Source organism: Pomacea canaliculata, linkage group LG3, assembly GCF_003073045.1.
Source record: "Pomacea canaliculata isolate SZHN2017 linkage group LG3, ASM307304v1, whole genome shotgun sequence".
Classification (NCBI taxonomy): Eukaryota; Metazoa; Mollusca; class Gastropoda; order Architaenioglossa; family Ampullariidae; genus Pomacea; species Pomacea canaliculata.
Genome location: NC_037592.1, coordinates 38522465 through 38538106, shown reverse-complemented (window position 1 = coordinate 38538106; position 15642 = coordinate 38522465). Strand labels below are relative to the sequence as shown.

General features: G+C 38.2%; 1 protein-coding gene across 5 annotated transcripts; it reads left to right on the top strand.

The window, feature by feature from the left end:
- Positions 1–46: 46 nt before the first annotated feature.
- Positions 47–14941, top strand: LOC112558776 (protein cramped-like). 5 transcript variants are annotated; one of them, XM_025229434.1, is made up of 20 exons: positions 47–613; positions 1151–1428; positions 3213–3328; positions 3669–3822; positions 4135–4203; positions 4740–4788; positions 5880–5930; positions 6180–6238; positions 6539–6732; positions 7219–7372; positions 7608–8308; positions 8968–9210; positions 9932–10063; positions 10819–11023; positions 11723–11796; positions 11979–12114; positions 12539–12604; positions 12832–12962; positions 13197–13379; positions 13734–14941. In XM_025229434.1, exons 1-20 carry the CDS (start codon positions 588–590, stop codon positions 13848–13850), a joined length of 3138 nt encoding a protein of 1045 aa, XP_025085219.1. In that variant the 5' UTR covers positions 47–587; the 3' UTR covers positions 13851–14941. The 5 variants fall into 5 exon arrangements, with proteins under 5 accessions (XP_025085219.1, XP_025085217.1, XP_025085218.1 ...); XM_025229432.1 differs by having other exon boundaries at positions 48–757; positions 3216–3328; XM_025229433.1 differs by having other exon boundaries at positions 50–757; positions 11741–11796.
- Positions 14942–15642: the final 701 nt, after the last annotated feature.

Below are 15642 nucleotides of genomic sequence, written 5' to 3'. Positions count from 1 at the left end.
AACGAACGAAATAAATTAATTGTTGCAGCTCTCAATAGTTTACACAATGTATACGTGTGACAAGAATTGAGTGTACAACGCGGTGGATTTTTTTTTAAAAAGTGTGATAAATTGATGGTTTCATCTCATTATACATTTGAAATAATGTGAGAGAAGTGCACGTTATCACAGAGAACTTTCAGTAAATTGTTAAACAATTATGATCGCGATTTATACAATAAATGCTCCGAGTATAATTAACACAAAGAATTTTAAAACACTGGTCGATCGCGTTTTGTATCTAATGTGCGGAAAACAAGAAAAGCTGAATAATGAGCATGGTGAAAGATCATCTGCCATTTATAATAAAATAAACAGGAACACAACATGTAATAAAATATCTATAAATCACCTGATTTTTTCTGACGGTCTAGTATTTCTCTACTTTCCATCGGTCTTAAAGGCGAAATGGCATAAATTGATCTCAAACATTGAAAACGGTTTTTAATAACTGACTTTAATTAATAAGTGTTTATTTTTTGAATGGGGTATGATTTTCAAGAAATAAGTGTTAAAATTTGGAGAGTGTCTCAGCATTGCTGACGGATATGCGGGACAGAGAATCGGTGATAAGGTGCGTGATATCTGTGCCTGGTGTATGTTCATGTATTTGTATTTACCCATGGAAATAAACATACATAATTAAGCGTATGCCGTTCTACAAGCGAAGAAAGCTGTCGCTGGATGAGCAGGATGGAAAAGAAGTTGACCGAAACAGGTATTTTTTCAATCGCTTTCCATCAGCAACAGTAGTCGAATTAACCGCCATGTTGTTTTGAGTTTCTCCGGGTTTGCTTGACGGGCTGTCTGGTTTGACGTTGCTTGTTGTCATTTTACCAAATGCCATAGATAGTTCTCCGTCTCCCTCAGGGTATTCTTGTGAAGATAGTTGCGGTTCAGTTCAGTTTCACTTAGACTTCCAATGGCTTTGTTTCGAAGATGCTTGTGGCAGCCATTTTGAATTTCTATCTATAGCTAATGAGATACAAAATTGAAAAAAAAATATTGGGGGTAAGTGGGTTAATAGATTGTCAATTGTGATCATTCATTGCTGACTTCTAGATGATCGGTATAATTTTTATTTACTAATTTGTTGCACATTCTTCTATAGCGATGGAAAACAGGGAAAACAAGGATCGTCAGGTTCGGGTAAGCCTCCATCCCTGCCCGAGCGCCGATGTTCAAGGCATGAGAAAAGAGCAGATATGTCTTCTCCAGCAACGACACTTGTTGCTGACGACGACAACGGCACTGATGGAACGACTCCCGGAACAAGCGACACATATGGGAGAGTGTCTTCTAGTGGACGTGTCATAAAGCAGACAAATAAAGGGAAAATCTTCAGTGCAGCATTGTTGGTTGCTCAAGCTAAACAGACTAATTCGCAAAGTAAGATACTGGGCCATGGTTTGTAGTCACAAGGCACATTTACTTAGAGTAATATTCTTAACACTTAAGCTTAGGCCTATAAAAATAATTTTACCATCAGATAATTTATCTGGACCCTAATAAGGAAATGAAGAAGAGTCATTACCCAGGGAATTAGGAAAAGTTTCGTGTGTTTATAGTTATGATGTACTGGATTCTGAAGATACAGTTTATGTTACTTTATCCTAGGGAATCTTTGCCAGTGCTGTATAACTACAGTCCCAGTCATAATAATAATAATGGGTGCTAATAACGCACAGCATTATGATCAAGATAGATCGCACTCTCTGTGCAGACAAGTAATGATAAATGAACGGTGGACAGTGAGGTACGCATAGTGACGCATATTTTAGTTGTAGGTTTCCTACTTCACCCTTTCACTCAGTTATACACATGCCATGGCACCCTTTTGAGGGTGGATTTCTGCTATGGTCAGTCGGGTATCTTCACCTACTCGGTGGTTAATGAATCAGGAGTTATCTCCATCCAAGTTCTCACGGTTTTTAGTTTATTTCTTGTTGCTCCTTGAGGAGCATATGGCTGCAACAACACTCGCCAGCGGACCTGGTTTTGGGCAGCCCTCATCAGTTGGGCCCATATGGTTCCTATGTTCTTTGCCTCGCTCTCTACTGTTCTTTTCCAAGTATGCTTTGGTCTCCCAGCTCTCCTCTTCCCTTGAGGGTTCAAGTACCTTCCTGGCAATGGTGTCAGCTGGTTTACACAGGGTGTGTCCTATCCAGCCCCATTAGCACTTTTTGCTGTCTTGGCTAGTGGCATTCTGGTTGGTTCTTTTCCACAGGCTGCTGTTGGAGATTTTTTTAGGCCATCTTATTTCCATAATATAAAGTAGGCATTGGTTGGTAAAGGTCTGGAGTTTTTTGTTGATGTGTTTGTCACTTTTCCAGGTTTCAGAACCGTACAGTAGGACAGCTTTCACATTGTTGTTGAAGATGTGGATCTTACTGTGGAAGGATAAGGCTCGAGAGTTCTAGATGGGCCGTAGGCTGTTGAAAGTATCTGGCAGGGTTTTTTTTTTACCATGGGTAAATTGCTGATGTCTATGAATATGGGCCCTGATTGTTACCGATTGTTAGCCCACCTTGGATGGGTTGGTAGCAGCTAAAATCTAGCATTTACAGCCAGTTATAATTTCGATGTAAATTCTACAATTTTATCCCATGTAGAGTAAATTGAAGACCTTAAATTAAACTGGATAAATATGATAGTACATAACCATTTTTATTGAATTCTTAATCTGAAAGATGTAATAAATTTGAGTTAATTTGCTGTTAATTCAGCTTACTCCTGGGTAAATTGTCAGTGGCTGGAAATACAACCTTAAATAAAAGTGTTTGCCATTGGAAATGCAGCATTGAGAGGTTATTTTTATGCTGAAAGAGAGGTTCTAAGCATGATCATCATTATTTTTGTAATTGACCCCATAAAGAAAGTAGAAGGGTTGAAGGAGAGGTCATATCTTACTACAATCAAATGTATACTAATGATTAAACAATAAGTTTTAAAGATGAATAAATTAGGACATTGTGTGATATTTTAATTTGTAACTCACCACTGTAGGGAAACCTGCCAACTGCAGTCCAAGCAAGACACATGTTTATACAGTTGCACACACATCAATGGATGCTTAGAAGCTGACAAGATTGAGAAGAAAAGTGAATGTATCCTGATCATAGATACAAATACCAGAGCTTATCAGATAATGTCTGCTTTGTTTGTTTAACCAGCAGGCAAAGTAACCAAGGCAGTAACCCCAGTGAGAGGCCAGAAAAAGAAGAAGCGGCGTTCTTGGGAAGTATGGAGGAATTTCGAGAAAGATTTGTTTTTTGAGGGTCTTTTTGAGGTACACTTGCATCCCTCTTTGCTTGTAGCATGCAGATACTTTTGATCATTTGACATTATTTAAAAATAAAACAATATGATTTATAATGGTAATGTGTCCAAGGGAAGATTAGTTGTCTGGATTTCTGGAGCTGTAAGTCATTTTTGAAAGGTGGCTCAATGGTTTTACAATTTATTTTGTGGAAAGATCCCATATATGCAGTTAAGAAGCTATTATGACTATCAGTTTAGTGGAAAAGTTTAATGGTGCTTTTTTTTTTTTTTAAAGAAAAGGAAGGGTTATTCATGACCTTTTAGATGTACCTTTCAGTTGCAATATGTCTTAATTATTGCTTTTGCAGCATGGCAAAGATTTTGATGCTATCCAGAATCTGATAGCTAGTCGCTGCAAAAAACGTGGTATAGATGGTTCCATTGTGAAGAATAAGGACCAGGTGCGATACTTTTACTACCGGACATGGCAGAAGATTGCCAAGTTTGTCCACTTTGATGATGGTAAGTAATTCAGACAAACTTTTTTTTGCTACCAACATATTGTATATGTATGAGGAAAATGTATGTCATTCTTCGTTTAAGAAAGTTTACTGTTACCTTTTAGAAATTTACTTTTACCTTTGCCCTCTGGAGTGTTGGAGGAGTACCCACAAGTGGGGCTATACCATCAAGGTATTGTCACCCATAAATGACATAAATGACATCAGACTTATAGACAGCCTGTTCAGTTGGTTACCTAGACAGTTATTGTCATGTTTTTAATATTTATATACTTCATGGATTTAATAACTAATCTTTTACATTATGTTTCAGAGGTTAAGAAAGAAACACAGGAAATATATGGACTCATAAATTATGGGGTTCTGCGAAAAGCTTTTAAAGGTATGAAACTAGTTAATACATCAGAATTTGTTTCTTGTACTCATGACTGTTAAGAAAACTTAACTGAGGTGTGTCGAATTTCATCAGAAATGTCAATTACCATATCAAGGGCACACTGTACTCTTTTGTCCTTGGAGAGAAAAAAAGGGGTGTGTTGTCAACATCTTAATGAATGCCTAGTCGACTCACATTTATTTTTGTAAGCAACTGGACGGCCTGATGGAGCAACAGTTAAAGCCTGTCACCGGTACAGTGAGGGTTGGCTGTCTAGGTTCAAATCTTGTCTTGGGTATACTATTCTTTCTATGCATGTGACATCTGTTTACGGGGTTGGCTGCCTTGCTGGGATATAGCCTTAGTTGCTGGCTCGGCCCCTTGTGAGCTGCTGTTGGCATGCCCACAACTACAGTTTATGTTCTAAACTTTATTGCATGAAACAGCGAAAGGCTTATGTTTTTTTGGTCTAATTGTAGCTTGTATCTAGCTTGCACCAATGAATATTGAATGTAGAAGAAAACATTTGCTGTCTTTTGCAGGTTTGAATGAGACTTCGGCTGTTCATTTGAATGAGCTGATCCATTCAGGGTAAGTTATTTACTAAGGAATTGGTGGGAGAGTGAGAAAGAGTGTGCATTCTGCATGTGCATATGAATGCAGATGTGTTTATGTGCAGACGTATGCATGAGGACATAGGATGGATGGATGTAAGAAAATACTCAAGAGCAGGAGACAAGAGACAGGCAGAGTGAGGGAGAAGAACTGTTGATTCCAGCTAACACTAGAGGATAATGTCATCCTGGGTTCAGCTTTCATCTTGGGCATGCTGTTGTTTCTGTGCATGTGGCATCTGTTCACAGGGCTGGCTGCCTTTCCGTGATATAGCCTTAGTTGCTCGCTTAGTGTAAAATGTCATTTCCCCATCTCCCCTTCCCCCAGCCACAATGTAGGTTTGTGTTTTTTGCATTTGTTCAGGCAAGAAGGGTATTTTTTCCAGACTTGTTTATGCCAGCTCTTTACTCGCTGGCTGTCTACATCACTTAACTGACAAATTACAGAGAATTCTGAACTTAGCTTCATGCCTTGTTCTCATTTCTCAAGACAAGATGTCATAATCATATCACACCTCTTTTCCCATATGTTCCACTGGCTGCCAGTTCCCGAGTTTTTGCTGTGCTCATCAGTGGCTTCTCCCCTTTGTCTGATATGCTAAGATGCTGATGATCTACTCACCTTTATGATACTTTTATTCTTCAACAATCCACGCTATTCAGCGCCTGCCAGAAGTTTGCACCAAAAGGGTTTGGTCAGCAATCCTTATGTTTGACCCAAGCTATGTAACTTGCTGCCATTTTTATTTCAAACCATTTAGCCTGTTGTGATTTTCAAGGACTGTTTCAGAAATACTAAGCAATATCTCCATTCTTGCTGCAGTGCTGTCCATATGTTTGTGTGCATGCATGAGCTTTTTTATACCCTTCCCCAGTCAATTCCATATTCATGACCTGGTAATGTATAGAATTCCATGCTATACAAGCATTTTTGTTATAATTATTATCTTGGTCTTGGCATGAAGTATTTTAATACTTTTAAGTTTTACTTGTAAGAAAATATAAAATAAGAAACAAATGTTTTCTTAAAATTGAACGAAGGACTAATGTTTTGTTATTATTTTATAGAGTGAGCAAAGTGAAGGAAACTATTGGTGTGGGGAAGAAGAAGAAAAGGATGTAAGTAGTCTTGCTGTGTTATTTTTTTGTAATTTTTTTTTTTTTCTACAATTTAATCGGAACAGTGCTATGCATGTGTGCTAACATTTGGAGGTGTTTGTATATACGCAAGTCTATGATTTTTGCTCTGTTGTCAGTTGGCATAAAAAAATTCACAGAAATTGTGGTTGGCTTTGACTTGTTATGCTGTTTGGATCAGTCTCGTGTTTGATTGTTTATGCCTATAGAATTTTGTGTTTTAATTTTCAGAAGAAGAATGCTGAGAACGCCAGTGTGTAGTGCCTTGAAAAAACTAAACAACATTGAAGGTACATAGCTTATGGTTATATTCACTTAACTCTGCAGTTTGTAACTGTATAATAAAGAAGTAATTTTTACCTGTATAGCTAAGACATAAAGTTTTTTTTTTTTAAATTAGTGGCAATTAATGTTTTAATTACAATGACTTGGTGAGAGAATATAAGTACAGTTGGAGGTAAATGAGCTTAATTCCATGAGAAGTATGATTATTATTGTACAAGCTGCAGAATAGAATGCATATATTTCACTTTACTGTTAACATTTTTAATTTATCATTTAAAAAAAAAAAGTTTCGATTTTATCAACAGAATCAAAGGAAGAGGCAGTGGAACTGCCAGAACAAATAACAGTGGAAATGGTGCCCCGAACTACAGCAGCTTGGCTTCGAGTCCAGAATATTTGTCAGAATCCGCGTGTCCGCTTTCATGTTTCAGTTAATCGGAGTCTGGCATCCATCACTGAACACTTGCAAAAAAAGTGGCGAGATCCTACTGACAGACTTGTATCCTTCACTAATTTGCAATTTTATTTTTTACCCCCAGTTCTCTGTATGGTCATAATTTCCATTTTTCTTAAACCTCTCAGTTTTTCTTTTAACTTGCATTACTGAAGCTGTTGAAATGTTAAGGATTATGCCACAAGAGAGGAACAATAAATATCTGTTTCGCTTGTATAATTTGTTTTGTAAAAAGAAGTGATACAAAAAGATGAACTTTTAGGGGGAGAATAATTGGATAAAGTGGATGATGGGAATTTTTCAAAGGATAAAAATGGCCATTTGTTCACCACTTCCTTTGAAAACGTGCAGCAAGTAGTAGTTCATCAATAGAACAATGTCAGCTGTTAGCTGTTTAACTACAAATTCCTTTTTATTAGATCAGGGAAAAAATAAAACCTTTACAAGACATTGGCAAATGAAAAGCTTTAAGAAAATATTTGATAGCATGTTGATTTGAAAGATGCTGCCGAAAATCCCTAACAGTCTCAGCGCAGCAGTATTAGTGGCACGGAGGTGGAGGAGAAGGAAGAATTGGTAGTGTTTCTACATCACAGCTACACCCTCACTCCGATAACCATCGCCCCACACCGCACCACCAGCATTGATCAGATCACTTACTCCAGCTACAGGGAAAATATTTTAGGTAAAGAGGCTGCTCTGCCTGATCATTCACACGCGGCATCAAAAGGGCTACATTAAGAAATGTATTGTGTAAGGATGGAGAGGGGGTAGGGGTTAGTGATGGTGGTATATTTTCACTGAGCTTTTCAGAAGCTATTTACTGAAGACTTTCAGAGATGCAGATGATGGGTGAAAATTGATGTGAATTACAGTCATAAATAATGTGATACAAAGTCTTTATTTTCTGAATGTTGTAGGTAAAAGAGCAAAAAAAGCAAACGAAGAGACAAAAGTCACTTGTGATGAAGGGAAACAAGCCAGTGACAACTCTTCTGATGTTGAAATGGTCGCAGTACAAGGAGATCAAAGTAATGATGCAAAGAACAGCATGCCTGATCACTTGTTTCAAAAGCCTTCACTGGAGCGTACTGTAGGGCAGGTGCCTCTTCCATCTTCAGTGTTTTCTACAGATGAGAATGCCATGTTTCCAGACGGCCCTCTGTTTTCCTCTCCGCAAAAGACTGAAGTTTTATCTGAGGCCAAGCAGGCAGTCAGCTCAGACTTAGCTGGTGATGCAGCGGCAGCTGGCAGTGAAGTGTGCAATGAAAACAAACATCGTTCGGAAGCACCACCTTGTGAGCTTTCTCCTCATTCAAAAGACAAACGCAGCTGGAGAGACGTGGAGTGTGAGACAGACATGAGACATCTGACAGACTCTGCAATGAAGGGATTTACACAACATTCAGCCAGACTGGTGACTTTGGCACAGTTGTCGCTGATGTTGGAAAAGAAAGGACATTTTATGTTGGAGTATGAGTGGAGACCAAGGAGCTCTGCGGGCATGCCACTCCGAGCGTGTGACGTGGGTGTGATGTCTGATGTGGACAAGCTAACCAACATGCTGAGGAGGCTGGCCAACATGGCAACACTTGAGTACAGAGACATGTCTCAGAGAATAGTGAGTGTGAAGTGTTTGTCTAACATTAACTCATCAGGGTTCTGAAAACCACAAGAACATTGAACGTTTAAATATATGTCTGGTTTTACGTCAGGAAAAAGATCAAAAAGTCATGAGTTAATAATTTATCCTTGTAAATTTCCATTTTCTTTGCTGTTTGACATCACCAATTCCACTTGAAAGCCTTTTTGGATTTTCTTTTTCATGCATAAGTGGGTGCATGGTGAATTTTCATGATCACTCCATGATAAAATAAACTTTAATGCTTTATTCACAGAAGGCTAGCTGTGGAAATTAGGCAAGAACTAAAAAAGAGTTACGCTTTTTACTATCAAGCCAAAAACAAAAGACTTATGCTTATTAACTGGATTAGTTGACAAGTTTAGAGTACATTTGAGCTCAAACTTTGGATGAAATCTTTGTAATGGCTGTAACTACTTACAGTTGTACAAGTTTTGTAGCTGTTTGAAAGACACGGATGATATTAAAATCTTGCCTCATGAAATGCGCCCCATGCAAAACTCATGAGTAAAAAGCAAAAATTGGAACAGTCATATATTTTCTGCACTTATCACTGGGCTCAAAGCATAACTCAGTATAAAATTAACCATTTGTACTTAATTGCAGCTTCTGATATTGTATAATGCATCCCTCTGCAGCGCCAGGCAACTGGGGCCAAGATGTCACAGTGTACTTTGTGTGGCCACCAACTGGAACGCACTTCAACCTCACGCAGAGTAAAAACATCTGATGCTGCTTCTGAAACAGATCCTTTGACCCTGGAGGCAATAGAACGGTTAGTGCCAGGTGCAAGCAATTTACTGCAGCCTGCCAAACTCAACAGCAATGGAACCATTGTTGGACTTTCTCCTTCCAATCTGTTAGGAAGCACCCGTGAGTTGGTAAGCTACACCTTGACTTATTTTCTGTTTCATGTGGTATCTTTCAGTTCTGCAATGTCACTCAGATAAGGTTGTCATGTTTGTAAACCCAGATTTCAAAAGTCTGTCAGGAGCACTCTGCTCTTGTTTACTGAATTCTGTAATGATATAGCGCAAAAGGTGTTTGTTTGTCTGAAGAAAATGGAAGAAATTAATAGAATACACAAGTGAAATTTTCTGATGGCTGGTAAAAAAATTAAGCTTTTTTTAAAAATGAATATAAGGCCGCAACAACATTTCTCTACCGGACCCAGTGTTGGATGAAGAGTGTGGTGAATTAAACCAACCTCAGTTGTTTGTCTTATCAATCTGCAAGGACCTGATGAATATGTCACTTTGGAATTCTTGTCCTTTCCACCTCAGTCATTCTCTATCACAGCTTTTAAATCATTTCTCAGGAAACTTTTTTTTGGGGTGTTACCTTCATTAAGTTATTAATGTTGTTTTTACTTTAATGTGTCCTCAGTTTGTTGTACCTTATATGACTGGTTTTGTGTGCCCCTTGATCCTTAGTTTAAAAACTTATAATTAATTATAATTATTACTTGTGGAATAGCAATGTAATACTAAGTTTTGAGTGAATGCTTGTGCATATTGTAAGCTTGTAGTAGATAAAATGTAAATATATTTGATAATCCCTTTTGCGATGGAGCTAGCGGTACAGTAAGTAATGTGTTTGCAGACACCAGACACAGATGGAGTATTCAGAGTCCCCATGCCATTGCCTCTTGTCCGGCACAGTGGACAGCCAAGACTGATTTCCCAGACATCAGTCAGTCAGCTAATCCGTCCCCCAGAACCAAGAGTTGCAAAGGTAAAAACATCTTCAATAACAATCTTAGAACGAACTGTCACACAAGAAATTACAATGCAGGGCTTTGATAGTGAAGATTAGTGTCAGAGACTACCATTGCATGGAACAAAAACAATGAACTCCTCACTCCGTAAAGGAAGAAGACATCCCACAGAACGAAAGCAGTAAAGACACCATTAAGAAGACATTAGAAGAAGACATATCCCACTCTACAAAGCCATGGATTTTTCCAAGACAAAAGAAGAAAGCTTTCTTCATGAGTGTTAGACCAATGTAGCTTGGTTTTCTGTTCAAAGATGTGCTTATCAAGGTGGTGAATGTGTAGGTTGTATGAACATCAAGTATGGACGAAGGTTCCTATGATTATGGACAGCTCCTGTTATGTCTTAGCAGCCACTTTAATCTGGTCAGAGACTGAGGCCACAAAAGTGACAGGACAAAGAGGCATTTCATGACTCACATTTTGCATGCACGTGTGTGTTTTTGGGAAGGGAGCAAGTATGATTGGGCATGGATTTATATATTAATGTGCTATAACTATTTACTCAGTTTTATAAATCTTCAGTTTTTGTAATGTTATGTAATATTTTTGTAAATTTCATAATCTGATAGCTGAATATATGACAAATTTCTCTAAAGAGATAATAAAGTTGTGTTGTACTGTTTGTTTATTTTTGTTTCTTGGGTTTTTTTTTTTTTTAGTTTAAGGTTAATGTTTGCAACAGCAAGTGTGATTTTTTTTCTGTTGGTTGCAGTCTAACTTTTTGATTCCAAGAAAGAGGAAAAGAACTCATAAGCCAATGATTGTTCAGCGCACGCTGCTTCCCAAAATGCCCAGTGAGCACCTCATCACTCTTATGCCCCCTTCCAGCACCTTTGCCTCTCATCCCATTGTCATGGCAACAGATCCTGCTGTTGTCAGTCCTCAAGTGCCTGTCTCACAAGTAGAGGTGGCTCAAGGTAAGCATGATAGTTTTGGGGAAAGTGTAGTTGGTTTGGGTTTTTTTTTTTTTTTTTTTTGTTGCTGTTTACCAAAGTTCAGTTTCTGAAACTGTTGACATAAGTGCATGGCCGCTGTATAGAAGTGGCATAAACATATCAGAAGGCTATTATTGACTGGAGAATAATAATAATACGAAATTTATATAATGCATGATCACTCTTATGAAGGAGCATGCTAAAAGCGCTTGAGACGAGCAAAAGGCATACAAAGAACAGAAGGATAAACAACATTACTAATAAATAATAAAAGACATAGAAGGTGCCAAAAGAGTTGGGAACAAACAGTGAGGGTTGAGAGTTTCGTGAATCTGCAGATGAAGACAAGCAGGGAAACTAGTCAGTAGACAAAAAATGAAGGGAAAGAAAGGTTAGAAGATAAACTAGCATTATGTGGACTGGTTGTTAGAAATAATGCTTATGGAAGAGTGTGTGCTTACAGGATTCAATGGTGGGTAGGTGGCAGATATGGAAGGGGGGAGAGTTCCACTGTTTTGCTGCATAGTAACTGAAAAATACTATGACCATATGTTGCTTTGGTGACAGGAATAGTTAGAAAACATGGCAAGGATCTTTACAGATCAAGGATTGAAAAGAAAATATGATCCTGTAGGTAAATGTTGTTTGTGTTCTCTGTACATTGTGACATTTCAAATACAGGCAGTCTGGTGTGTGCAGCTCCCCAAATGGTGTCAGCATCAGGTATCATGGACGGGGCATCACATCTGAATACTGTAAGCATTATGCATTTTTGACATGAAAGCTGTAAGTGTTGTATTTGTGGTTTATTTTCTTTGTGCTGTTTCAGGCATAATAATCCATAATGTGTTGTGAAATCTTATATCTTTATGTGAAATCTTATAAGTATTTCCAGGAACTTTGAAAAGTGAAAGTTGCATGATTTTTCCAATTTCAGTCGGACTTGTTCACTTCCAATATTGAAATGCCTACGTCCTCCACTCCTAGTGTATCAGGGCAGGCCTTGAGTCATGGGAACATTTCACCACCTTCTCTGTCTTTTCTGGACATCTCTCTGCCTGGAACATCCAGTCGTAAGAACTTTCTTAAACATCTTACATAAATGTATTTAAAGGTATATCCAAGTGTAACATTATTTTCAGATGATGAAAACTTTCAAAACTCTGTAGAGAAACATAGTGGAGAATTCTCCAGGACTGTGGAGGAGACAGCAGGGGGCTAACATCATTAGAAATTTATCGATAGAGCAAAATAGTTCACAGAGGACAGGTCACGGAAACATTTGGAATAAAATCTGGTTTAGAACAAGGTAGTTTACTGTCACCATTCCTATCCCTACTGGCAGTAGATTGCATCATGAAAACAGCACAGCAGAGAAATAGGATCTTGTGGACTCTGGATACAGTTTGATTACCTAGATTTTACTGACAAATCTTATAGAGCAGGACTTCTTTTCGGGGAGAAAGACCCACTTCTTTATTTTGGTTTTGTCTGCAGAGGTACCTGACAGTGGAGACAAGTTTCTGGACATGGTTATGGTCAATGGAAGTACAGGTTTCACAGGTAATGAAAATGAAAGGCGGTCCATTTTCTTCTTATGGTGTTTATCAACTGCTGAGTGTTCTGCCTTCAACAGCATTGGAGCAGATCTGGTAAATATTAAACAGGGTGTGGCTTTGATACATGTGCCTATTAGCTGAGGGATTTCATGAAGTGGGAAGTATACACATTCTAGGAAAGTCTATGTCATTCTCCAAAGAAATTGACTCACAAGCTTGTGCTGCTTTCAGGTTTGTTGAAGTCTAGCAGACTTGACCAGGCTTCCTCCGCAGTCACCAGCAACACCCTTAGTACACCTCCACATAGTCCCACTTCCTCCCCTCTCAAGATTGGTGCCGACTCTCAGTGGCTGGGTGGAGAAGTGAGTTGTGTTCATTCTAATGGGGTTCTGATTGACAGTCTCACCACATTTAATAGCTTTGTGAGGAAAGAGACAGTGGACATGTTATGTTAAAGATGTGAAAATTTAGTGCAGCATCATTATGTCTGTTTCCCATTTTAAGATAATATATTATTATTTTTAATGTAACCTATAATAAAAGTATAATAAATATAGAATCAGACAAGGAGACATTAAAAATGTTTTGATTTTTAGGCTGTGGACATATCACTAGGCAGCCTGCTGGATACACCACTGAAGAAATCAGGAGACAGAGGAAGCCCTACAGTATCCAGCATATCCTCCACCCCTCAGTCAGCAAGCATTGCTTCTTTCATCTTAGCACCTCCAACCTTGTTTGGGGAGGGTTCACAGGACTCCATTGTTGCAAAATTGGATGTAAGAAAAAATTCTGTTAATGTGGAGATCATGTTGCCAGATGTTTTTTCCTTAGATTAAATAATGAATTCTTCCATCACTGTTTTAACTGTGGTAGCTAAAGGCTTGCACATCTTTTCACAGCTGTGTGAAATAATGGGGGCATAAAAGTGGGTTTTTTGTTTTGTTTTTTTTTTTTGACTGGTTCAGATCTCTTTACAGTCTGTCTCCATTGTATTGTTTACTTACTTAAAGCAGATTAGATGTCAGTTTTGATCTTCTGAATTAGTGTAGTGGTGCGGAGAGACTGTCAATTTATGTGGTCAATAAAAGAAAGCCTTTGCCCAGTTTAATAATGTAACCTGTTTGTCTTAGGTGGAGACAGCTTTGCAGAGTGTTATGACAGAGAGCTCTATTGATTATTCCTGCAAATTTGAAAAACTGGCAGCTCATTTGGCTGAAGGCGCAGATTCCACACAGCCTGGTATTTAAGGAAAATGATTAGACAAGGAAATTTTCGTGCTGGAACATTTTTGTGGGTCAATATGAAGAATGTTCAGTGTTTCTCTGGATGTCCATGCAAAATTCAAGTGTGTTAAAAATGTATTGGAAGGAACATGACGGGCAAAACTGACAACGTTGGCTTGTTGTGATGTTTCATTTTTGATAAAAATCAGATAGCAAGAAGAACATTGGCATTGTTTTGAACATTTCTGCAGAACGTTTCACTGCTGGTTTGTGAAAGTGTTTCTGGGCAGCTGTCCAAACCATGTCTTGAAAGTTGCTTATTGTCCTTAAAGTTATTACATTTAAAGGACGAAAAATAGATTATCTGTATGCCTGAACAGACTTTCTATTAACTATAACCGTGAACAAGGGATTTGTATTTAAATGCAAATCTGAATGAAGAATCAACTTTATACTGTTTTCAAATGAGTTTGAATCCAAGTATTTTGCTTAAATATTTATATTTAGGTGCCTTTACCCTAATCTTTTTTTGCAGTTTTGTGGATCTTTAGATGCAGAATGTGTCGGGTAAAATTTATATTTGTTGCAGCAAAGGATGTAAAGTGACATTTACCTGCATGCAAGAGGTGCAAAACAATGTTCCATAAGTTTTAACTCTTAAAGTTCTGCCACATATGAATAGTTTATAAAAACACTCATTTACTTTGTAGGAGAGCAAAAGTGTAAAACAATAACTTTCGGGCCTTCAATTCTTTGTTCAGTTACTTCCCTTTACAAGAAAATCTGGTGCTTTAACTAGGAGATATGGACACAGGTATCAGTAGTGTTTACAGAAGCTGAATTGTTTTGGAATTGATGTGTAGTTTTATAAGGAAATTTATCCCAAATTTATAAATAGAACTCATAAATGCATTACCCAAAAAAATTGGCACCACCTTACCATGGTGTTTTTTACAGTTAAAGTACCCATATGGGTATGAGAAAGGGAAAATGTTTGCTGATGGCTGCTGTGAGTTGTAGGCGGAGGCTGTTTCAGTATTCATCTTTATAGAAAGTGTTGCATCTTTAGAAATTGGTTTGATTTGCTGTGATTAAACAACTTGCTTGTTTGTTGATTTTGTATGTTGACTTCTGCCGTTTGTATACAGAGCTCTCCAAACATTTTCAGCATTGGAAAGGCATTGTACATATGTAATGAACAGGTAGAGAAAGTCTTATTGCCTAGTGGCCATAGCAATAAAAGTATTTTTAATACCTCTCACACTAACACACGGACACATCCACACAGGGGTGGAAGGGATGCAAAAGCCACAAGCTACTAAAAGTATTTCTGGAAAAGGTCTGCAGGCCAGACTTGAAAGCATCAAAGGTGGTCCATGTGCAAAGTGATGGTGACAAATCATTCCAGTCGCCTGGGCCAGAGAAAGAAAAGTAGTGGTGACCACATTAATCCCATCTGATACGTGATGAGCAGATCAAATACCAGCTGGGTTGTTGAGGCTTTTTATATCTCTGATAGCCTGGAGCAAACCAATAGAGATGGCAGCAGCAGCATGAAGCCACCTTGTAAGTGAAGGCACAGAAAGGCAAGCAGTACAGCTCACGATTGGATTTGCAGGCAGTATGGTTTGGGCTTTGATGTGTGTCAAGCTGGCTTTTGGAGAGTTCAAGAGTTTAGTCCAGTCAGCACAGTACAAATGCAGACATGAGTTTCTTGGTGGAAGAAACTGCTAAAGGTCGTAAATGGTGAATCGATGATTTCACATCATCTCTCAACACCAGAGAATGTAACAGTAGTGGAAGGTGGTGTAGCTTT